The sequence below is a fragment of the Crinia signifera genome, chromosome 3 (genome assembly GCF_055691185.1).
Source record: "Crinia signifera chromosome 3, ASM5569118v1, whole genome shotgun sequence".
Taxonomy (NCBI): domain Eukaryota; kingdom Metazoa; phylum Chordata; class Amphibia; order Anura; family Myobatrachidae; genus Crinia; species Crinia signifera.
Window position 1 is genome coordinate 223,945,402 of NC_139219.1, and position 25,911 is coordinate 223,971,312.

General features: G+C 43.6%; 1 protein-coding gene across 7 annotated transcripts in view; it reads left to right on the forward strand.

Annotated features, from left to right (window-relative positions):
* The window catches only part of LPP (LIM domain containing preferred translocation partner in lipoma), a 306,990-nt gene that overhangs the window by 188,279 nt on the left and 92,800 nt on the right, over positions 1-25,911 (forward strand). For 6 of the 7 annotated variants that reach the window (XM_083177528.1, XM_083177530.1, XM_083177527.1 and 3 more), the window contains one exon: positions 8,771-9,427. In XM_083177528.1, the coding sequence (XP_083033654.1) occupies positions 8,771-9,427 (657 nt within the window). Of the gene's footprint in view, positions 1-8,770; positions 9,428-23,073; positions 23,078-25,911 lie in introns of those variants that run through there. The other variant, XM_083177533.1, reaches the window with a different exon arrangement.

Here is a 25,911-nt window from a genome sequence, read left to right on the forward strand (position 1 = left end):
GAAATGATTCTTTCGATTAACGGTGACATGCAATTTTGTCATTTTGTTTACATTTCAACTTCATTAAAATGGAGGTTGCATAAAAGGTAAGCATATAGTTTTTGTTTTGTCTTTTTCCCAATGTAATCTGGTCTTAAAAAGAAATTAGAATTGGCAAATGAAATACGTAAGCAAGCAATAGGCCAGACATCTTTTTTGGCCAGCTTTCCCGTGGTTTGGACCATTCTAATTAAGATGGGCAGAAGTTAATGTACAATGTGCAATAGTGACAGTGAGAAAAGGAGGAGTGGTACAGTTAGTTTTCTTCTTTTTAGTTTGCTCCTTCATATTGATGATAACCAATAAATATCAGTACAATTGGAAACCACACAACAAATAGCCGGATGCCAGAAAGATCGGATGGCACTGCTTCTTTTGTAATTTGTGACTGACATTTTAAAGCACAGATATAGAAACTTAGTTGTATGAGCATATCTGAATATTTCAGTATAGGCACTACAGTATAAGTTATTTGGGCAGTTTCTAGTCATTGGAGTGACTAGTTAATTGTATTGTATTGTATTTGTATTTTAATTGTATTTGATTCTTTCCAGTTCATCATCCAGCTGTGAACACACTTTCCCCTACTATCTGGTCTCTTCTGAGCAAGACCTTTCCTACCTCTTGTTCTTCCCATGCACACTCCATGGCACCAATGACCTCTCCCTAACAGCACTGTCTGCTTGCTCTAATTTTGAGAGCAGGGCCACTCTGTACCAAAGAGATTTCTACAGGCAACTCCTACTAGCGTCAGTGAATTTCGTTACCCATGTGTCTGTTTCTGTCTTATCCAGTCTGTGGTCTTTTTTTAAATTTTAGTTAAATGCCCATCAAAATGACGGCTTCTGCACTGTACTTTCACTTTGAGCAGTGACCGTTTTTTACTTTCAAATTGAGCTGTGACAGTTTTTAGCCCACAGACTCTCCATCCCCTATCTGCTCCTACCTCCAATCTGTCTTCTCAGCTCCATCTCTCCATATCCAACAAGTTTGACACAGATTGGTGTCTCTGCAAAAATTACTCTCACTTTTTGTTAGGACATGTTTTAGCACACAAAATAGTGATTTGTTCTATAGAGCGGCCTCTAGTGGTCAGTTGCGGTACTTCACCTCATTGAGGGGAAGAGTGTTAATGCCACATGCCTGCAGATACTTTGTGTATCCTTATAATTAAAAGTTTATTGAATCTTCCATGTATTTAATAGATACTGTATGGCTTTCTGTTAACCTTAAGCCTCGGCACAGTGCTGTACAGTATACCACTTGGTCATAGAAGATGCATGGTCCACCAAAGTATTGAAGTCATATTGCGTTTGGTTTAGTTAGTCATTGAACTAGCTCAATTTTGTTGAGCAGTAATATAATAAAAGGTATTATGTTGGTGTTCATTGTTATAAATTCTGTATTCTTCTGATGTTAACATGTAGAACACTCGTAATACGTAGAGAGCATCTGCAGAGGGATGCATCCTTATTGTAGCACTCCTCGTTGCTGTAGCAACATCACTCCAGCTCACTGCGTTCTGCAGGATTGAGACATAGGTCTGTCATGCCTCAGTAATAATGTCTGTACTGACCAGATGTTAATGCTTTTCCAATGCAATCAAACCTCTCCTGTTTACATTGTTATGAGAGAACAAAATATCAGATGCTTATCTATTTGAAATCACAGAAGTTTGCATTGTACGTGAAATATTGATCTGCAGTTAAAATGTCGTTTTAGATGCAAAGTTCCAAAGAATCCAATGTCAGGCCTTTATATTTGTGACCATGTGCGTTTCTATATGCTATGAATGTATGGAGTTAGGACTTTATTTAGCACTAAATGCAAAATGGAAATCTCTAAATGCGATAGAAGGAAAATTTTGCATTCAAAGACTCTTTTTCAGTTAGCCGTAGACGTGAAACATTGAACTCTGCAGAGATATCAAATACAGAACCCTCCCCTTGCACATATTGTAACTAGAGAAGATGCACCTGGAATATAAAAGAGGTGGGACTTCAGGGACATACAGGGGTGTTTTGGATTGGTGCTCCAGGAACAATTCAAATTATTTATGGGAAAAGTAATAGGCCAAACCAGTGCTTGTGGCTAGCAGTCATAAAATGTGTGCAGATGTAATAGTCTTGTCCCTTATCACATAACTGAACATATGGATGACATAAACACAATTTACTTAATTGCATATTGTTTTCTAAATTTCTCAATAAGAAAATGTTTTCGTACTTCCTCATCTTTATGGCCACCGTTTACGCTATGGAACTTAGGTACTGTAACCTGCACCACCCTGGGTCCACACAACCCTACTTTGTCCATACCACCATCTATTACCTTTAGTAAAGTTGTGTCGAGCGAGCCTGTGAGGGGACGATGATGCTATTCTGAAAGCGACTAACGTAACTGGCGTCAGCTGTGGCCGCAAAGATGAGAAAGTACCAATCCTTCTTAACCCCTTGAGCGGTAGGATTTTCTGGGACAGGACAAACCTACCAGGGCAGGTTTGTCCTGCCTTAGCAAAACCCACCACAGTTGGAAGCCCCTCACCTCTGCTCCGGCGTTAGTACGCCGGAGCTTCCCTGCCGCCGCTGTCCCCGCTGCCTTACCCGCCGGCCTGTCACGTCGGCGGCAGGCTGGGGGATGTTCGCGGCAGCTCGGGAGTACTCGGGTGCCTGAGCACTCCTGAGTCCCCCCGAACATCCCCGAGCCTGCCGCCGACGTCATTGCTACGAAAAGTATGGCGGCAGGTGGCTCGGGAGCGGGGTTAGAAGAGCTCTGGCGTGCACGCCGGAGCACAGGTGATGGGAGCGTTGGGGGAGTGACTGGGGGGGGGGCTCTAGAGGTGCTGCGCCAGTGGTGCACACCTGGACACCACTGGCGCACACCTATTTCATATTTGTGTATGCCCGGAAATTTTCCAGCCCTCTGCGGCAACCACTCAAGGGGTTAAGGTTCCCTGAAAAAAAAATCTGGTACTTTAGAGTGCGTAAATTACCACACAACACTAATAAACATGCACAGATTTCCCAAACAAAATAGTAAGCATACTTTTTTTTTCTTCTTTTAAAGAAGTATTCAGTATACTGTAATTTCACAATTGCTGTACTTGAGCCTCATTTTCATTAGTGTGTGTGTATAGGCACATTTATCTAATCAGATGTAGGTTTTTGGCTATTGTAATCACCCATTCCCAATTTGCGCTAGATTTTGAGTTGTTTATAGTCTTGTTGCTCCATTTTGTCTGTAATTCACATTACCAAACTTACAGCACAACCTTTACTATACATTGTGAATGTCTGGAAGCCCCTCCAACCCAAACCACTTGATTGGGGTGGGTGGGGGGGGGGGGGGGGGGTGCTTGTTCACATTAAAATGTAAAGCTGCACATTGCGTTACATCCAACTATAATTTTGGCTCTTACTATGGTTCTGAATTCATGTTTTAAGTAAGAATAACAATAAGAGGACAATCATTTGAATTTCTTTGTCTAAAATGTGAGAAGTGCAAGGAGAACACTGGTTTATAATTGTAGTAATTGTTTTCTTGTTTTCATTCTCTATTGTTGCATGGATGTTCAAGAATGTATTCTTGGTAACATGGTTCACTTTTTTTTTCTTGAAATATTTCTCTGGCAAATTCTGAAAGGTCTATAGGTGTGTTCACACAGGCCGATGTGGTAGCCGCCAGGACCGGGTGGGAGGGATGGTGGGGGGGGGGTGTAGGAGCAGGGCCCATGCTACATTGAGCAGCATGGACCTGGTTCCAACAAAGTAGAAATTACACTCTGCTGCAAGGTCTATTTCTACAATCTATACCGATGCCCTGCATCTGGATCGGGTGCTGCATAGCTCGGTGCAATTTGCTCTGTGTACTATACAGTCAAAATTCATTGCACAAATCACACACCATAATACTGCAATCTTTTTTATTGCTATCAGGATGGATGACAGACAGTGTCTAGGTCAACACCAACTGGTTTAACAAGAAAAGTTTGTTAAATATAAAGGTTGACACATGATTGAGTTTTTTTTTCCTTCTTTTTGGACTTGGTTGGGAACAGCAGGATTCTGAGGATTCCATGTGCTCAGGTGTGGACATCGACACCAAAGAACATAAAAACTCATGTTGACCTTTTGATGTGTTAACCTTTTGTCAATATTGGCCTAATGACTGCCGACCTAGACATTGTCTGTTGGCTGTACCACACACGTTTTATAAGTTTATCTTCTGTATGAATGCTCATAGTGTATATATTATGGAGAGCATGTTGTGTTACATTGTCTTTGGATTCATTGCTGGGAATGCCTACTCAGTGCCATAATCTTGTACACCAACCCGCAAAGTGTTTTCCAAAATACTATGAAACGAGATGTTGCACTTAGTGATTTGAGCTTTTACTGTAGGTTTTGAATGATGCATAGTTTTGAGGTCCTTCAACCTACCACAGACTTTTTTTGCTGTAGCACTCTGTGTTCTAGCACAGCAAGTGGCACTTAAATGTTATCTGGATGGTTGGTGAATGGTTTAGGAATGGTAAAATGTGCTGGGTGCAGGACGCTACACTAATTGGGGATCCATGTGTCGACATTGACATCAAAAACTGAAAAACATGTTGGTCTTTCAGGTGTCTACGTCTTTCTGGAAATATGTGTGTGTATATGTATATATAATTGATGCTTCACTTGTCCTGCATTCCCTTTTAATATCTATCTCGCCCTCTAGCGGCAACAGCGTGAAGTAATGGCCAATCTGCATATAAGTGTCAAGTGGTTGTAATAATTTGGCTACTCGTGTGTGTATATACATACAGTGTCGATATGGGTAGCACTCCCAGTATTCACCTTAAGTAGTAGGGTGCCATCCTAGGTTACCCCAGCCAGGGGTCCGAAATACAGTCTGTGGATGGAGGCACTCCCCAAGATAAAGAACACAGCAAGTGTTGTACCTCATATATATATATATATATATATATATATATATCACCCACACCTTGACAAAGGGGTGAATAATCCCCGAAACGTTGGACTGCTTTTTTGCCTAATATACTTCTGTGAAAATCCCGATTGAGTGCCGCTTTTTGTTCTCTATCCATGCACATATCCTGTAGTGCCGTGCTTTGGACCGTCTCAGCTCTAGTCTGAGTCCCCATACCTGCTGCTTATACATATTTGCAAAGGCACACAGGCCCATCATGATCAGCTGTGTGGAGTGCCGGCTCGCCGCTATCTATAATTCATTATATAATTAGAGCGATTTAGGCGTTAGACATTCTACTTGCCAAGAGAACTGTTGCCCAAGGGTACATGCATTAAAACAGGACAGTAGTGTTATTAGGGGATGTTTAGGAAGAAATAGCCTGACATGTTTATTTGGTAGGGCGTATTGGATGTGCCTGAATTAGACTTAAAGCTCTCCCAAATCTACTCAGCTGTCAAGTTCTGTTGTTCAGTCTCTAATAATAATTTTTACAAGCATACATACAGTACATGTTGGCTTTTTAATCTACTTGCACATTTGCAAGTACAGTAAGTACATTTCGTCTTTGGATTTTAATTCCTCTAATACTGATAGCGTTCTTTCAATGTTTGCTAAATAAGGGAAATTATTCTGTGGTATATATAGGTACATGTTAAGTATATGGAAAGTTTGTTCCTTTTTATCAATTATGCGAAAGTCAGTACTTGATAATCTGCATAAAAAATATATGCTGCTGGTTTTCAGGAGATATATATATTTTTTTTAATGTGCTGTAGGTTTCGCAACCTAAGAGAATTGTGTTCCAGTGCTAAAGAGCTGTAATGTATTATTGTGTCCCTGGAACTCACCAACACAAAATGTTTTTACACTGTTGTCATAGAGATGGTTACGCTTAAATGTGGTCTTAAAGACCTTTCATTGTCTAATACAATGAAAGTGGAATGTTACGTTCACATATAATTTAACTTGAGATCTTGGATGATTAGACTGAAGTTTCTGTGAATGTTTTCAATAGATTTCCATTTTTTAATGATCAGTTTTAGCTAAAACAATCATTCTAACTATATCCTATAATAATTACACCTTTACTTGCTAAATAACAGTCTTCTCAAGCATTGACAGTCACTTTTACATTGTAAGATGCTAAAATTGACAAAATAATGTTTGATATTGCACCATACCCAAATATGTTATTAGAGAAGTGGAGACATTAAACAGCATATGCAATAAAGAGTCAGGATAATACTCTAAATGGACAAAAGTTATTGGGGGAATGGCCATTACACCAACAGGGACATTGTATTTAAATACATATACTTTAATATGGAGTTGGCCTCCCTTTAGCAGCTATATCAGATTCCACTATTTTTGGATGGCTTTTCACAAGATGTTGTAGTTTTCCTGTGGGAATTTGTGTCCATTCTTTTTTTGGAGGTTTTATGAGGTCAGGCACTGATGTTGGCTCACAATCATCATTTCAGTTGCTGGCGCCGTGAAACTACACAAGTACCTTTCAGTTTATCCCAAATTTACTCAATTGGATTGAGGCCATGGATCTGTTTGGGCCAGTTATTCCTCCTTCACCATATTTGAGCTAGTATAATGCAGTTCTTCCGACATCCGCCAAACCCAGATTGCCAAACTGAGATGCGTAATTCCTCACTCAACATAGTACAGATGTAGCCGTGCTAATCTTTGCAGGGGCTGGCGATTCTACTTCCAGGGGCGCGCACGCATGAGACGCTCGCGTGCCCCGTGGCAATGGAGCCTGCCGCCGATCCCCCTCGCTGCCCCGACACCCACCCCCCCAGACAACATTGTATTTATGGGGACAATCATGGAGGTAATAGGGGATTTTCTCCGTTGCAGCTATGGACCAGACATAATTAGGGCCAATTCGGTGGGGGGGGAGCAGGGGACCTCCAATTCCTAGCGATAAGTTACTTGGGTACCGTTAAGATATGGGATAGTAATTTGTTCAACGAAGGGTCTAGGTAAGGAAAAGGACGAGCGAGGGGTAACGACCATGGGTCTATAGAGAGTGGGAGACCTGAGATAGATTTCAAGATAAGTAACACCCTGGCCCAAAAAGGGGAAATAGGACACGTCCACCAAAAATGGAAGAGCGTCCCCCTATGGCCACAATTACACCAGCACACAGGAGTAGACGAGGTAAACATTTTGGAGAGCCTCACAGGGGTGTAATACCATCTATAGTATAGTTTGTAAGATGTTTCTTTAAGTCGAGTGGAGATAGAGCTTTTAGCTATGCCCTCCCTTACCTCATTCCAACAAGATTCGTCAGGAGGCGGTCCCAGGTCCAGGTCCAAATCCTTTTCATGATGACTAGGAGATGCAGCAGTAACTTCAATTAGCATTGAGTAGACAGAAAAGATCAGGCCTTTGCATAGAGGACAGTTAAGACATATAGACTCAAATGGATTGGCAGTGCGTCAGATTGAGGAAGAGACAGGAGAAAATGGCAGAGTTGGAAACATTCAAAAAAGGGAGGAGAAAAGGAGGAAAATTAGTTTTTAATATCATCTACGAAAGCCCAAGAACCCTGTACAGTAAGCTCATAAAGTACATGAAGGCCAGCAGAGCTCCATGCTTTGAATAGATGAAGACTTACCTGGGGGGAAAGCAGGGTTACTCCACAGAGTGGTAAGGAGAGAACAAGCAGTAGAACTTTTGTATTTAGAATATGAAGAATCCCAGATCACCACACAGAATCTAAGAGATGGTAAGGGGGTAGCCAGCAAAGACCTATGGGGCTTGGCAAGACCACATAATGAGTCTAGAGACAAACCCCCAAATAAGCCACCTCCAAATCAACCCAAGAGATGGTTTGTGGTGGAGCAAAGGTGGCAGCTACCTGGCTTAGGTGACAGGCCAAATAAAACTTTACATCAGGATAGCCCCTACCACCCTCAGATCTAGGCATTTTAAGAGCAGAAAAGGCGATTCTGGGAGTCTTATCATTCCAGACAAATCTCCAAAAGAGCAGAGTGGACATCATTAAGAACTTTGACTGGGATTTTTATAGGTAAAGTTTGAAAATTATATAATAGTTGTGGGATCACATACATTTTAATAGCCACGATCCTGCCCAGCCACAAAATAATAAGTGGCTTCCACCTAGCGAGGTCCTGTTTTAAGCCTGGACAGAAGTCGAGGTATATTTTCAGAGTACAAAGATTGTAATGGGAGGTAATATATACTCCTAAGACTGCCAGGTAAATGGGTAGGAAGAACATAAAATAGGCCCTAGGTCAGGAGGTACATCGAGGAGCATAGCTTCCGATCTGGAAAAATGAATAATGTTGCATTAGTGAAATAGATACATATTTTGAGAGAAAGTCTCTGGTCAAGAATATAGAAAAGTTGGTGGCATGCCTAATAGAGTTACTTTGGATGATACTCTAAAAGTTTGTGACACAACATAAGTGCTTATTTACAACAACGAAAATGCATTTGCACTGAAATATTTTTAAGGTTTCTTCTACCATGTAACATACAGTACAATTGTTTTTGTTTGGTATTTATAAAAAACAACAAACCATAAACAGTTTGCGTTGTAAAGAGAAATTATCTGGAGGAAAGTGTGATTGTCGATCTTTAAATATTAAGTTTGTTAATGTTTTTTATTTTTATTTTTTTAAACAATTTTTATGGAAAAATATTGCAGATTTTCTTTTTTTCATGTTTTGCTGTCTAAAATAAGCTTCCTTATTTATTTATTTTTTCTTCATAATAGGGCTCTGGTTCCACAACTGGTACACTGACTCATCCATCAGCTGGAACTCCAGTAACCGGCCATAAACGGATGATTATACCAACCCAACCTCCTCTCACTGCAACAAAGAAGTCTGCTGCAAAGCCACAGCCACAATCTACTTCCCAGCCTGCACCAGCCGGATCACCAGGAGCACAGAGACCTCAGCCTGTTCCTGCATCTTATGCCACAGCATCCACACCTAACCGACCTACATTTAATGTGCAAGTTAAATCTGCCCAACCTAGCCCTCATTTTGTCCCACCAGGTCCCCAGCCAGGTCAGCCTTACAATGTTTCACCAAACCAGTACTACGCTCCTCAAAAATCAATTCAACGTGAACCAGAGTATATTCCACCACAACCTGTGCGCTATGCAGATCCTGGTTTTGGTTATCCACAGGGTAATCAAGTAAAGTATCAAGATCCTTACTATACAGCTACACAGGGATATGGAGGAAGAAACAATTCTGAGATTCCGTATGCACAACAAGGAGGATGGAAAGCAGAACCTGCTTATTCTTCATCACCTGCAATGGGTCAGCAACCTTCTGGAGCATATCCACCTCCCAATAGTAAAAAGACCTACATCACTGACCCACCTTATGTTCCACCACCACCACCACAACAACAACCTAAGGTAAGATGATTCTAATAAATACTTTTTGACTAACCATAACATAAGAAGGTACTTGTGTATTTGTAGGTCGCCCACTAAGCTATTTGCTTAGTTGGCTATTATGCGTAGTGAAATTACATCGCATGGCACATTTTCGTGCCATGCGATGTGATCTCACTAGTTAATTTATTCACTGCACTCTGACCGCGGATCACATCGCATCACACGCAAAATCACATGCGATTTTGCGTGCGGTTCGATTTTATCATCACACCCCCAGTGTACAAGTCTATGTGATGCAGTGGGATTTCGCACACCCCCACTATCCACGTCACCCCGAAGCGTGGCGCGTCCTCCCGACCTTTTCATACCCCCCACTATCCACATCTGCGTGGAGTTGATTTTATAAAGTTCAGCGAGCCACTGAGCCTGAAGCGTGGCGAGCGGACACGGAAAACATGTAAAGTAATCCACTTCCCCTCGCGGGGCTCGCTGCGCTTGCCACACTTTATAAAATCAACTACACGCCGACGTGGATAGTGGGGGTATGAAAAGGTCGGGAGGACGCGTAACGCGGCCCCTTGCGGGTTCGCTGCGCTCGCCACGCTTTGGGCTGGCGTGGATAGTGGGGGGGGGGGGTTTTAGGAACACATTCACACCTGCCATATCATACATCCGAGACAGTAATGATGACGTGTTAACTGGATTTTACTTAATAATAAAGAAGATAATATCAAATTAACAAATTACAATAACAATTAATCAAGAACAAAGAAAATAATAAGAGTCATTCTTCTGATTATGCATCAGCCTTTGGAAGAAGAGAAAGTGCATAAAGAAGCATTTTCTGCGCCGACAGCCTTTCGCCAGATAAATTCCTGTAGGTAGGAGTCGAGATTCTGGCGTAGCGGGCCTCTTTGACACTTGTTGCGCCATTTTACAGGATCCCCAAAGGCGCTCAATGTTTTGTGGGTGAACCCCAGTCTCTGGATCTACGAAATTAAACCGGTGGTTCACCTGAGCATGGTGGTACCCTGCCTGCTCCAGCTGCTTGGTGTTATAGGCACGCCAGCAATCGGAGTAGATGGTTTCCCTGGTTCAATGAATTGATTGATGGCGGCCATCAGGGTACTGGCGTCACGTCTTTGTACAGGTGTAACAAAGCACTCACCGGTGTCTCTTGAAATGCCTCTGAATAGCCACGGTTAAGGCAGCATCCGTCCCACATGACTTTTACTCTATACAAAGAGGCTCTCGTCGACTTCAACGATTTTCCCTGGACCGCCAATACAGCGTTGGGGCTGTGACATTAAGTCCACGGTACAGGCCTCCCGCATCAAGTTATTGTATAGCACCGTTGTTTTATTTGACAACTTAAGTTGCCGCTCACAGAAAGATATACTTGTGAGCTCCTCCGCCCATGAATAAATAAACCATATATGCGTAAGAAAAGGTAAATGGCAACCCGGAAACCAATGTGCAGCATGGAGGCTCACCACCTTACGACACGTTTTAATATGGCAGCGCCACTTGCACTCCTTCATATTTAAGCGCATTGGGTGTCCATTAATACAACTTTGTGTCACTGGCAGCAAATGATGCTGCTGGAAAAAAAAACAATGCCTCCTCCTCTGTCCGTGGCAAGGTGAACATTGTGACAGGTTCTGCAGCCATTACGCAGTCACTTCACCTTCACCTCTGACTGAATCTGACCGGGAGCAGATAACTACGCTATTTCTGACTGACTACGCTATCTACGCTGCCGCACGAACACTACGCTGATTCTGACAGCGCCGCTACGCTAACTGCGTAACGGGCGCAGTGCTAATATACAAGTACCATATTAACTAGTGAAATCTCATCGCACGGCACGAAAGCATGCAATGTGATTTCACTACGCCTGCGTACGTATGTAAATTAGGCACCCTGCAAATACACAAGTAACCATAAGAATTACACATAAATTATAATTAAAAGAAGGGTACTCTAAAAATAAATGATAACATTTGATTTAGATTGTTTTGAACTTTTGCCTCTGTATATTATCTGCACTAATATAAAGATATTAGTCTGTATTTTGTTTTTATTAACACCAGTTACTATGGCATTTCATGCTAGAAGATCCTTATGTGAAGTAGTTGGGAGTTAATTTCAACTTCCTCCAAAAATATGGACCCATTAATTTGCTGCAAATAATATTACACTCAGTGGTGCAAGTAGAATTTTTTTCTTGGTGGTACTGATAGCTTCCACCAAAAATGGGCGTGGCCATGTGTCATGAGGGGGCATGGTCACACAAAGCTAGGGGAGTGACTTATACCCACTTTAAACCAAAATCCTTGGTTAGACCTGATCTTTGTACACAGGAGTTTCCAGGGTTGAACCCAGCTTTATACCCCATTTACACAGCACTATGTCCCAGGTCGGACCCAGGTCTGCGCCATTTATACTGAACCTGGGTCAGCCCTGCTTTTCCCTTTGGATGACATTAAAAAATGTCCATTTTAGGACTGATAAACTTCCAGTCAACCTTCCGTCATTGATTAAAAAAATAAAATAAAAAAGACATGAAAAGTTAGCATTGAAAAATGTCGGTTTGTTTATTTTGTTAAATATTTTTTCAAAAAGTTTTATTCAGTGCTCAAGGACACATAGCGGTATAAAAGTACAGCATCAACCATGTGAGCTCCCCTGTGGAACCTGGGTTGGGACCATTTACACCACCCACGACCCAGGTCTAACCAGTGTTTAACTTCGGTCAGGACCTGGGTAGGAAACCAGTGTTACTGGACCAGGGTGGCCCCTTTTACACCAACACTGACCTGTGTCCAACCTGGGTTTCTCACTTGGTGTAAAAGGGGTATTAATGACAATAGTAGCATGGCATTGGGAGACAGGGAATGAGAAACAGGGAATGACTGGGGGTGGGTTGGCTCTTGCTTGGGGAGAGCCGGGCAGCTTGTACTTACAATTGTGGAGCCTGCTCTTCATGCTGTCGGCACCGTGTGACAGGCTAAATCAGCAGTAGCCAGTAGCTGCATACAGCACCAATCATAACACTGGGTGGGCGGGCTGCGGATGCATTATATTTAGACTTACAATAAAAATAGAATTGACAGTGGGTCAGGGAATAAGTGGTACTGCGTACCTGCAACATATTTCTTACAGGTACTCCGTACCACGCCGTACCCCCTTACTTGCAACACTGCCCACCCCTGAACCTTCTGTCAGACCTTCCTACCATCTCTGTGTCTGACAGATTTCACTTTTCCTCCTCTATTCTCTTTACACATTTCCCCTCTCTCCTCAGTATGTTGCAGTCTCCCCCTTTGCACCTCTCAATGTGTTAGCCTCCCCGCATTCTCTCTGACTTTCTCCTAAATACAATCCCACCTATACTTTAAGTTACCAATCTGGCCCTGCTTTGTCCACATATGCCCCCTTGTATGTCCATTCAGCTACACACCAATATGGTGCTCTGTCCATCTATGGCCCCTTCTCACCTGTCTGTACATATCTGTGTTCTAGTATGGTACTCTATCTGTCCATGCCCCCCAATCTGTCTATGCCCACCTGTTTTTCCTGTCTCAGTAATGTCCTCCCAGCTTGATCTCCCTCTCTCTCACCCTGACACACACACACACATTTCTCTTTATTGCCCTCTGATACTGTCTTCCTCTCTTTCCCTGACAATTTCTATCTTTTAGTGTGTACACACGGTACAATTTGCCTTCCAATGTTGACGATATAGTCAACTTCGTGTCGGCATAACATGCAGATCGCAAGGGTTTTAACCCTTGTGATCCCAGTGCCTGCTCCCGTATCGCAGGCAGAAAGTCTTGGCTGCATTGACTATATAGTGCAGATCTACACTATATAGTCAAAATTGTATGCCATTGCATGCATGCCACGCCATGCCATGCGATCTTGAATCGCATTGCACGGAACATCTCACAGTGTGTACGCACCATTAGACTCTCGCCACCATACAGTCTCGGGGGGGGGGGGGGCCCTATAAAGATTTTTGCTATGGGGCCCATAAAGTTCTAGTTACACCCCTGCTTCCATACAATGGCAGGAGATTGTTATCACAGAGATGCTGGCTGTGTAATGTTAGGTAGTTGGGTACCTGCTCACCTACACGTACAGTAGTGAACTTATTCATGTATAAACCTTCATACACAGCACAATATCCTGCCAATGCGAAATAATGAACGTCTGGTGCAACAACATCATTTGAAGAGATCAGAGGGACAGCGTCCTTCAGTATACAAAGGTCAAGTTGTTTGTGGCTGCTCCTTTAATGACAAACGCCTGATTATAGTGTTTTATGCTGCCAGGAGACTGCATTAAAACTACACCACTGTGCTATGCAGTCAGATGGAAGACAGGCTCGATCAAGTTGTTTCAGGCTGCGTTTGTTCACGTCCGTCAATTTCTCCCTCCCCTCCATCACTTTCCTGTGTATTTGCATTGCTGTACGGAGAGAAATGGGCCTACTTTCTGCACCACTGAGTGCCACTCCTGTGACAACTGAGAGGATAGGAGATGATGTAAATGTTGGGTAGTGTAGGAAGGCTTATAGTGATGGACCAGATGTAGAGAGGATAGGAGATGATGTAAATGTTGGGTAGTGTAGGAAGGCTTATAGTGATGGACCAAATGTGGTGAGGATAGGAGATGATGTAGATGTTGGGTAGAGTAGGAAGGCTTATAGTGATGGACCAAATGTGGTGAGGATAGGAGATGATGTAGATGTTGGGTAGAGAAGGAAGGCTTATAGAGATGGAAAACATGTGGTGAGGACAGGAGATTATGTAGATGTTGGGTGGTGTAGAAAGGCTTATAGTGATGGACCAGATGTGGTGAGGATAGGAGATGATGTAGATGTTGGGTGGTGTAGGAAGGCTTATAGTGATGGACCAGATGTGGTGTGGGAAAACTTATTGACTCAAGTGGGGCCCTCACTCGAGTATAAGCCGAGGTGGGCTTTTTCAGCATAAAAACTGTTCTGAAAAAGTAGGCTTATACTCGAGTATATATGGTACTTGTAACTATATTATCTTGCTGGGTGCCTCCAAATGTATGCAGTCACTCCTGCTACACTCATGTGTATCATGCATTTGTTATAGAAAGTAATGTCACATGAAGCCTGTTTCATCGCCTTTATTGGTGCTGTATTGAAGGGGATACGGTCATATTGTCGACCACACTTAGATCGACAGTCATTAGGTCGACACCGTTGGGTCAACAGTTGTCTAGGTCGACATAGGTGAAGGTCGGCAGGTGGCAAGGTCGACAAGGGACAAGGTCGACATGCATTTATGTCGACATAACGTTAGGTTGACATGGGTTAGGTCGGAAGGTCGACATGCTTTTTTTACAGTTTTTTTTAGCTGACATGTGCCGACAGGCGGTATTTCATTCCCTACCATCCACTAGGGCGTGGTGGGAGAATAAAATAGTGTTCCCGAAGCATCGCGAGCAAAGTGAGCGATGCGAGGGGAGGCGGTTTACATCCAACTGTGCAAAAGCTAAATCTCTTTCTAATGGACAAAACCATGTGCACTGCAGGTGGGGCAGATGTAACATGGGCAGAGAGAGTTAGATTTTGGTGCGTTATTTTGTTTCTGTGCAGGATAAATACTGGCTGCTTTATTTTTACACTGCAATATAGATGTCAGATTGAAGTACAAACCCCACCCAAATCTAACTCTCTGTGCACATGAGATGTCAGACTCATTTTGCATTTGGAGAGTTAAAGATGCACTCCATGACCTAATTCCTATGGATATGAACAGTAGTGGTGGAATGGAGAGCGCAATTGATTAAGAGGCTGCTGCCCATTATAACATAAAAGGGGGTACACCGCCCCCCAATGGACAAACATATGATATAATGAATAGTGTGGCACACTGGTATTTGTGAAGTCATATGATGTCATAATAATGGCACTGAGGGTTTAAAAGCAGAGCTCAGCCAGATAAGAAAGAAAATGCAAATGAAGTAGAGAGACCAATAACAACATGGGGGACATTGAGGTTCTTAGCACAATAATGTGAGCCCGCCTACCACGTCAAGGTGACCTCATCAGGTGGGTGGAGGGGAGGGGATTTTTTACAATTTTTTAAATTTTTTTGTAATGTTTTTCTGTTTGTTTTTTTATTTGTTTTGATTTTTTTTTATTTGGAGGAGAGGATGGTGAGATTGTGCTAGGCTATTCTATGCTGTGCTTAGCTAAGCTATACTAAGACCATGAGGGTTTAAAAGCAGAGCTCAGCCAGAAAGGAAAGCAAATGCACATGAAGTACAGAGACCGATAACAGTAACATGGGGGACATTGAGGTTCTTAGCACATTAATGTGAGCCCACCTACCACGTCAAGGTGACCTCATCAGGTGGGGGGGAGGGGCGTTTTTTTTTTTTTTCTAAATTTTATTTTTAATTCTTTTTTTTTTTATTGAATTTTTTTTATTTTTTTGAATTTTTTTTATTTTTTTGAATTTTTTTTTATTTTTTTGAATTTTTTTTTATTTTTTTTGAATTTTTTTTATTTTTTTTGAATTTTTTTTATTTTTTTCGGAGGAGGGGGAGACTGTGCTAGGCTATTCTATGCTGTGCTTAGCTAAGCTATACTAAGACCATAGTCTTAGCATAGCATAGCTAAGCATAGCATAGAATAGCATAGATAGATTTAGCTAAGATTATGTTGAAACTATGCTAATCTATGCTGTGCTTAGCTATGCTATACTAAGAACATGGTCTTAGCATAGCATAACTAAGCATAGCATAGATGCTAATCTATGCTGTGCTTAGCTATGCTATACTAAGAACATGGTCTTAGCATAGCATAACTAAGCATAGCATAGATGCTAATCTATGCTGTGCTTAGCTATGCTATACTAAGAACATGGTCTTAGCATAGCATAACTAAGCATAGCATAGATGCTAATCTATGCTGTGCTTAGCTATGCTATACTAAGAACATGGTCTTAGCATAGCATAACTAAGCATAGCATAGATTAGCATAGTCTTAACATAATCTTAGCTAAATCTATCTATGCAATGCTATCCTGTGCTTAGCTAAGCTGTACTAAGAACATGTTCTTAGCATAGCGTAGCTAAGCACAGCATAGAATATCATAGTAGTCTCACCAAGTTGGTTGGGGGAGGGGAGGGGGGGAAGGGGGTTAATCTGAGTCAGTTGTCTTCCCACAGCATGCACGTCTCATCATTTTGGAGACCTTTAACCTGAGCGAGCGAGGTTTCATCTGCTCGGCTGGGGAATCAGGTGTGCATGCGGCAGCATCAGTTTTCATCTCTTCCGGCTTTTGCAGGACCATGACTGATGGCTTTGGCAGAAGCATGACTGATGGCTTTGGCAGAAGCATGACTGATGGCTTTGGCAGAAGCATGACTGATGGCTTTGGCAGAAGCATGACTGATGGCTTTGGCAGAAGCATGACTGATGGCTTTGGCAGAAGCATGACTGATGGCTTTGGCAGGAGCATGACTGATGGCTTGTGCAGGACCTCGTCTGATATCTTGGGCAAGACCATGTATCCCTTCTTGGCAGTAAGTGGGAATCCCACCTCCGGCTTGACCGGGACTGCCATCTTCAGCTTGACTGGGACTGCTGGCTTGGGCAGGACCTCGTCTGATATCTTTGGCAGGACCATGTATCCCTTCTTGGCAGTAAGCGGGAATCCCGCCTCCGGCTTGACCGGGACTGCCATCTTCAGCTTGACCGGGACTGCTGGCTTGGGCAGGACCTCGTCTGATATCTTTGGCAGGACCATGTATCCCTTCTTGGCAGTAAGCGGGAATCCCACCTCCGGCTTCACCGGGACTGCCATCTTCAGCTTCACCGGGACTGCCATCTTCAGCTTCACCGGGACTGCCGGCTTCACCGGGACTGCCGGCTTCACCGGGACTGCCGGCTTCACCGGGACTGCCGGCTTCTCCCGGACTGCCGGCTTCTCCCGGACTGCCGGCTTCTCCCGGACTGCCGGCTTCTCCCGGACTGCCGGCTTCTCCCGGACTGCCGGCTTTACCGGGACTGCCGGCTTCACCGGGACTGCCGGCTTCACCGGGACTGCCGGCTTCACCGGGACTGCCGGCTTCACCGGGACTGCCGGCTTCACCGGGACTGCCGGCTTCACCGGGACTGCCGGCTTCACCGGGACTGCCGGCTTCACCGGGACTGCCGGCTTCGGCATCGTTGGGACTGCCGGCTTGGCCCTGCCCTGGGTCACTGGCTTGGCCCTGCCCTGGGTCACTGGCTTGGCCCTGCCCTGGGTCACCGGCTTGATCTTGGCTGGGGTTAGATCTGAAAATACAGAGACCTGCCCATGTTTGGGTTCCACAGGCCGAATCTGAGGCCGGTTTTGTTTTGCTGACAGTTCAGCAGGCATGACAACTGACTTCTGCTTTCAGCTCTCTAAAGTGTGACTTGTCTTGTCAAGAGGTGGCAGCAGAATGAGGACAGTAACTCTGGGCACTTATATTTATAGGCTCGCCATTGCAGAATTCTAAAATAGAATGTTGGCGGCAGCAGAATTCTAAAATAGAATGTTGGCAGCAGCAGAATTCTAAAATAGAATGTTGGCAGCAGCAGAATTCTAAAATAGAATGTTGGCAGCAGCAGAATTCTAAAATAGATACAGGTCGAGTATCCCGTATCCAAAATGCTCGGGACCAAGAGAATTTTGGATAACGGATTATTCCGTATTTCGGAATATTTTTATATTTCAATGATGTATTTTGAAGTATCTTGCATTTATGCTGTATAAACACATCAAACACATGAAATACACACAAATATATTTTATTTGTTCAAAAAACAAGGTTTCAAACATGAAACAAAATTTGTGTACTATCTCAGGTATTGAATTTGAATGCCAAGCAATCATTGTCTTGCACATATATAATGGCAGTTACATATCATTCCCTCAGACAAATGTCCCCAGTGAGTTTTTAGCAAAAAAAAAATATTTTTTTTTCACTTTCTGGAATGTATGGTTTTCGGAATAATTCGGATAACGGATATTCGGATACGGGATACTCAACCTGTATTGAAAACACAGTATTGATCCTTGCACTTACCGTATATACTCAAGTATAAGTCGACCCGAATATAAGCAGAGGCACCTAATTTTACGACAAAAAAACTGGGAAAACTTATTGACTCAAGTGGGGCCCTCACTCGAGTATAAGCCGAGGTGGGCTTTTTCAACATAAAAACTGTTCTGAAAAAGTAGGCTTATACTCGAGTATATATGGTACTTGTAACTATATTATCTTGCTGGGTGCCTCCAAATGTATGCAGTCACTCCTGCTACACTCATGTGTATCATGCATTTGTTATAGAAAGTAATGTCACATGAAGCCTGTTTCAACGCCTTTATTGGTGCTGTATTGAAGGGGATACGGTCGTATTGTCGACCACACTTAGGTCGACAGTCATTAGGTCGACACCGTTGGGTCAACAGGTGTCTAGGTCGACATAGGTGAAGGTCGACATGCGTTTAGGTCGACATAACGTTAGGTCGGAAGGTCGACATGTTTTTTTACTGTTTTTTTGAGCTGACATGTGCCGACAGGCGGTATTTCATGCCCTACCAACCTCTAGGGCGTGGTGGGAGAATAAAATAGTGTGCCCGGAGCAAAGTGAGCGATGCGAGGGGCTGCGGTTTACATCCAACTGTGTCCATGTCGACTGTGCCGACATTCGTGTAAAAAGACTGCAAAAACCTTGTCGACCTAACCCGTGTCGACCAAACGCTGTTTCGACCTAAACCCATGTCGACATTGTCCCATGTCGACCTTGCCACCTGTCGACCTTCACCTATGTCAACCTAGACACTTGTCGACCTTCCCAACTGTCGACCCAACGGTGTCGACCTAATGACTGTCTAGCTAAGTGTGGTCGACAATACAATCCACACCCGATAAATCAAAGCAAGGGGTTCTATGCACCTAGATTGTACAGTATGCTTTTATTAAACATGTGAGGAGATATTTGGAGGTAATTAAATTGGGAATTAACTGTAGTCTGGGATTTCCGGGTAGATTCTTCTTTGTGGGGGAGAATTGCTATCAGAAAACCATGGGGATGATTCTGGTTCACTTGCAGAAGCTAAATCTCTCTCTAATGGACAAAACCATGTGCACTGCAGGTGGGGCAGATGTAACATGGGCAGAGAGAGTTAGATTTGGGTGCGTTATTTTGTTTCTGTGCAGGATAAATACTGGCTGCTTTATTTTTACACTGAAATATAGATGTCAGATTGAAGTACAAACCCAACCCAAATCTAACTCTCTGTGCACATGAGATGTCAGACTCATTTTGCATTTGGAGAGTTAAAGATGCACTCCATGACATTTCCCTAATTCCTATGTAGATGTTGGGTGGTGTAGGAAGGCTTATAGTGATGGACCAGATGTGGTGTGGATAGGAGATGATGTAGATCAGGGCTGGGCAACACCGGCCCTCCAGATGTTGATGAACTACACATCCCAGGATGCTTTGCATTAGTTTTGCTATGTGGCCATGCTGAAACTGATGCAAGGCATGCTGGGATGTGTAGTTCATCAACATCTGGAGGGCCGGTGTTGCCCAGCCCTGATGTAGATGTTGGGTGGTGTAGGAAGGCTAATGGTGCCCACACACGCACCGATCCCGGCGGTGCGATGGGGTGCGCGCTCCCGCAGCACCTCATCGCACAGTACAAAAAAGTATGTGCTGCACATACTTTTTGTACTAGCTTTTTATCGCATCGCATCACATCGCATGCACATTGCATGCACAAGGCATACGATGCGATGCGTGCTAGTTAAGCACAGAACGCACGCCGGGATCGATGCGTCTGTGGGCACCTTTATAGTGATGGACCAGATGTGGTGAGGATAGTAAATTATGTAGATGTTGGGTAGAGCAGGAAAGCTTATCGTGATGGACCAGATGTGGTGAGTATAGGAGATTATGTAGATGTTGGGTGGTGTAGGAAGGTGTGTAATGATGGAATAGATGCTGTGAGCTGTAAAAGTAGGTGAGGAGATGAGTAATGTAGATGTTGGATGGTATACAGTAAGTATTAGTATACAGCAGTAAACCTTGCCCGATGGATGAAATAATGGTCCGTTGTATCGGAGTGTGTGCAGATACAACAATGTCGTCCCATTTATGGATTTGGTAGGGAATGGGATCATTGGGTCAACCTAAGGATGGTCAACAGTCATTAGGTCGACACCGTTGGGTCTACATACCTCAAGGGGTCTAGGTCGACATGGATTATGTCGACAGTCAAAAGGTCAACATGGGGTTTGTTTACCCGAATGTCGACACAGTCGACATGGACACAGGTTTAAGTGTGCTCGCCATGCTTCCTGCACACTATGTTATTCTCCCACCACACCCTAGTGGATGGTAGGGAAAGAAATACCGCCTGTCGGTTAAAAAAAAAAACGGTGGAAAAACCCCATGTCGACCTTTTGACTGTCGACCTAACCCATGTGGGTAAGGATTCATGCCTGCTTTTTTAGAAATTATATTTTAGTATCTTTTTTTTGCCAACATAACACTGTTTTTAGGTAATAAATTTGACTTTTGAACCTACTTTCCGGCGCCTGTTTTAAGTTATCACACCCATCCACTTTCTGCATGTGTTGACCTAACACATGTTGACCTTGAGCCATATCAACCTAGACACCTGCCGACCTTCCAGTATGTCGACCTAATGACTGTCGACCATCTTTAGGTCGACCAAACGACCATATCCCTTCAGTATTCTGGACTGTGTCTCCCCTCCTGCTGCTTTGTGTCACCAGGGGAAGGCTTGCATGAGTCTATATATTAAATAGCTTCCATACAGTGGCGTAACTATAGAAGGTGCAGGGGATGCAGCTGCTATGGGGCCCGAGGGCTTGGGGGGGCCCGAGGATGCAGCAGGCAATCCCCTGCATCCTCTATAGATACAGCACTGCCTGCTACCTTTTCCGTCAGATCCGGGAATGAGGCGGGTGCTGGGACAGGACAGGCTGCGTTTAGCGCCAGACTAGAGGGCGCTGCAGCTGCCCCATCCATTTGCCGGGCGTTTGCACACTGAGATTGTGGCGTGCTAACAGCGTGCGCCCGGCGGGCGGCAGCTCCCGCAGGGACGTCGGAGAGACAGCGATATAAAGCTCAGCTAATAGTAGGTAACGGGAGGGGGGATTATATGTGCCTTAAACTTAAAAGCCGTTTTGTGCCTGCTGCCTTCTTCTCACCTGAATATCCCTGTGACAGCAGCCCCCCTCTCCCACCTGCGCGTGCCTATAGACCCATCAGCAGGTGTCAACCTGCTTCCACCCTCTCACCTGAATGTGCCTGCCACCCCCCCCCCTGTGACAGCCTGCCCCCTCACTAAGATGAAAGTACCCCCCCCCCCCCAGTAAGTGTGTGTGCCTGCACAGCCCTTCCCTGCAACAGTCTGCCTCCCTTATCTTACCTGCATGTACCCACTGATTTCCCCCCCCACACCACAAGTGACAGCCTGCTTCCTCCACTCTGGCTTTTGAGCATGCCTGCAACCCCCTGCAAGTGACAGCCTGCCACCATTTTCTCCTGCACATGCCTGTGACACCCCACCCCCAGTGGTGCAAGTAGAATTTTTTTCTTGGTGGTACTGATAGCTTCCACCAAAAATGGGCGTGGCCATGTGTCATGAGGGGGCATGGTCACACAAAGCTAGGGGAGTGACTTATACCCACTTTAAACCAAAATCCTTGGTTAGACCTGATCTTTGTACACAGGAGTTTCCAGGGTTGAACCCAGCTTTATACCCCATTTACACAGCACTATGTCCCAGGTCGGACCCAGGTCTGCGCCATTTATACTGAACCTGGGTCAGCCCTGCTTTTCCCTTTGGATGACATTAAAAAATGTCCATTTTAGGACTGATAAACTTCCAGTCAACCTTCCGTCATTGATTAAAAAAATAAAATAAAAAAGACATGAAAAGTTAGCATTGAAAAATGTCGGTTTGTTTATTTTGTTAAATATTTTTTCAAAAAGTTTTATTCAGTGCTCAAGGACACATAGCGGTATAAAAGTACAGCATCAACCATGTGAGCTCCCCTGTGGAACCTGGGTTGGGACCATTTACACCACCCACGACCCAGGTCTAACCAGTGTTTAACTTCGGTCAGGACCTGGGTAGGAAACCAGTGTTACTGGACCAGGGTGGCCCCTTTTACACCAACACTGACCTGTGTCCAACCTGGGTTTCTCACTTGGTGTAAAAGGGGTATTAATGACAATAGTAGCATGGCATTGGGAGACAGGGAATGAGAAACAGGGAATGACTGGGGGTGGGTTGGCTCTTGCTTGGGGAGAGCCGGGCAGCTTGTACTTACAATTGTGGAGCCTGCTCTTCATGCTGTCGGCACCGTGTGACAGGCTAAATCAGCAGTAGCCAGTAGCTGCATACAGCACCAATCATAACACTGGGTGGGCGGGCTGCGGATGCATTATATTTAGACTTACAATAAAAATAGAATTGACAGTGGGTCAGGGAATAAGTGGTACTGCGTACCTGCAACATATTTCTTACAGGTACTCCGTACCACGCCGTACCCCCTTACTTGCAACACTGATTACACTACTTACATTTTGATATGGTCAACAACCTAGCTGCATACATGCAATTTGAAAACGTTCAAGCTAGGTTTAATACTGTAATCATATGAATGTATATTTTCTAAATAATGTGTGTAAATAACAATCTATCATGTACTGTTTATGTACAGTATATATAGGTGTATAGCTAGATGGTGACCCAACTTATGTACTGTACAACCACAACAACCAATAGTAAGGTTTTAATCATAAGTTTGTTTAACAATATAAGGAGGATGTTGACAGACAATAATTGATGTCCTTGGCGAATCAGCATTGAACACAAGTAGCAAGCAACCTGTTAAATAACTCACTAGAATGTGGTACATCAGGAGTAAACCTGAAAGTGTCTGTCTGATCCTCATGGGATCACTATGAAGTCTCAGAGAATGCTGTATACATTCTTTTGAGAGGAGCGCCAAAGAAAAATTATAAACCTACTAGTGTAGGTGTAGTTGGTCTGATGCTGGCCATACATCAGAGTAACTTTTTTCCAACCATCCAACAAGTTGGTTGGATGGAATAAAAACCTGGTACTGGATGTGAGCAAATATCATTTTATAATTCTGTAATTAGCTCCAAATCTCTGGAAAGGGACAAAAACGGTCAGACAAAATGCTGTAGTTACATCTGTTTGATTTAAACAATTTGACTGAATGTTTTTGTCCATTTTCCTGGGTTTGTGAGCAAAATAAGGATTGTCCTTTGAACTGAAAATCTGGTTCTGTATGGGAGCAACCAACCAGCTAATGAGCTGAAAATTGCTTTAGTGTATAGCCAGCATTATACCACAAATATAAATGAGTGCAGTAGATCACTGTTACCGAGTTCACAAAAGCCTAAAGTTTCTTCCTCACAATGATGTTAAGCATCTCTATCCATTCAAGCTCCAGTTGTAGGATAAGCTAACTTGATGGTATATGGTCATTAGGCTGACACTGAAGGTTGACATGGGCCAAGATCGACACCTGAAAAGGTCTACATGGGCTTAAGTAAACCGGGGCATTAGGTCGACATGGTCAAGATCGATAGTCAAAAGGTCCAAAAAAAAAAGTGAAAAACCCCAACATTTGCCGACAGGCGATGTTTCATGCCCTACCATTCACTAGGGTGTGGTAAGAGAATTAAATAGTGTACAGAATTTAGCGAGGCACCATGTCGCTCGAGCGTGTCGACATTCGGGACAAAAAAGTAAAAAAAAAAAAAAACATGTCGACCTTTCCAGGTGTCAACCTTGGCTCGTGTCCACCTTCAATGGTTTACCCAATGCATGTCGTCCTTAGTCCTGTCGTCCCTATGACCCATCCCCAACTTGATCACTCTTAAGTTGCCCATACACGGTACAATATTTCTGTATTTTTTGCACTAGATCACATTGCACGCGAGTGCATGCGGTTTGCATGTGATGCGATCCGAAGCTAGTTAAAAAAGCACAGGCTGCAAATACTTTGATGGAATGTGATCAAGTGGCGTAACTTTAAGTTGTGCAAATCAGTACAATATAATTAAAATAGATCCTCTTTTTTCCCTTCATCAGTTTCCCGTATTGCCAGTTATCTTGTTGATTATTTTTATGTGTTTCCACCATTTTTTGGCAGCCAGCGTACCAGTATATCCAAGTAGTATATAATCATACTAGTTGCTAGTAAGTTGGTATTCACATCCAGTCAGTGGCTTCCCTTTAGCTTAGAGCAGACTTGCCCAACCTCAGTCTTTGATGCATACTAAGGGAGGGGAGTATTCAATTATGTCTGTACAGTATGTTTCGGCTAGCTGAAAAATTTGGATATTCCTATTGATTGTGGCCTTTTACAAATGATTTTTCCACCGGATGCAGGTTCTGCACCAGTGGTAGTCGATAATTGCAGCATTTTTCACTAAAACACGCGGATCGGCGAGTAATTTGCCCATCCATGTGTTTTCCTACCGTGATGATTTTTCCAACAGTCAAAAAAATCAGTGCTAATTGAATAGGACAAATGTAAAAGTGTAGATTTTCTTACTGTTTTAAAAATATGCAGGAGTTGAATACCCCCCTTTCAGTCCAGGTATTAATGATGTCCTTGATTGAGCACCAGTGACTAATACCGCTTTCAGACTTACTCCAAAATCATGGGTTTTTGCATATGAACGTGCATCAACCTGGGATTTTGTTATGTCTGAAAGGCACCAACCAAGGACTGTGTTCCCGAGTCCCCGAACCTACAATTGACCTGGGTTTTTACTGGGTCTTTTTTCCCCGGTTGGTGACCCGGGTTAAGTGTGAATGACGCAACCCTGGAATTTGCTCTCTGGCTGCTTGAAATGGTTTTCATTGGCCAGGAAGAGTCACCTGATGCCTGCTGAATATAATCAGTGGCAGCTGGAGAGGGCCAGACGCCACACATGAGGGACACAGTGCGCAAGTGCCAGAGGGTGTTGAGTGAAGAGCCTTGTTTACAAGATATGTGTGAAAGTCTTTACTTTAACATATGTTTTACTACGTGAATAAAAAGTGTTTGAAAAGGAAAACTGGTATGGCACAGTATTGTTATTGATATATGATACATGGAATGTCAATTATTACGATTGTAAACCAAACCCAGTCCATTTAGGGCTGTTCCCACATTTACATGACCTCATTATTGTGTGCCTGCAAACCCTCCCCTTATGGTGACACTTCCTTAAAAACTGGGAAAACCATCTTTTGTCTAAAAGATGGTTGGCCCACCCAGGAATTTCCCGGCTCTGTGGAGTAGTGTGAAAGGGGGGTCTAGAACAAAATCCCGGGATTTTGCAGAAGAATAAATCTGGGGTCTGCGCATATTCCCGGGCCATATGTCTGAAAGTGGTACCTTTTTTAATGATC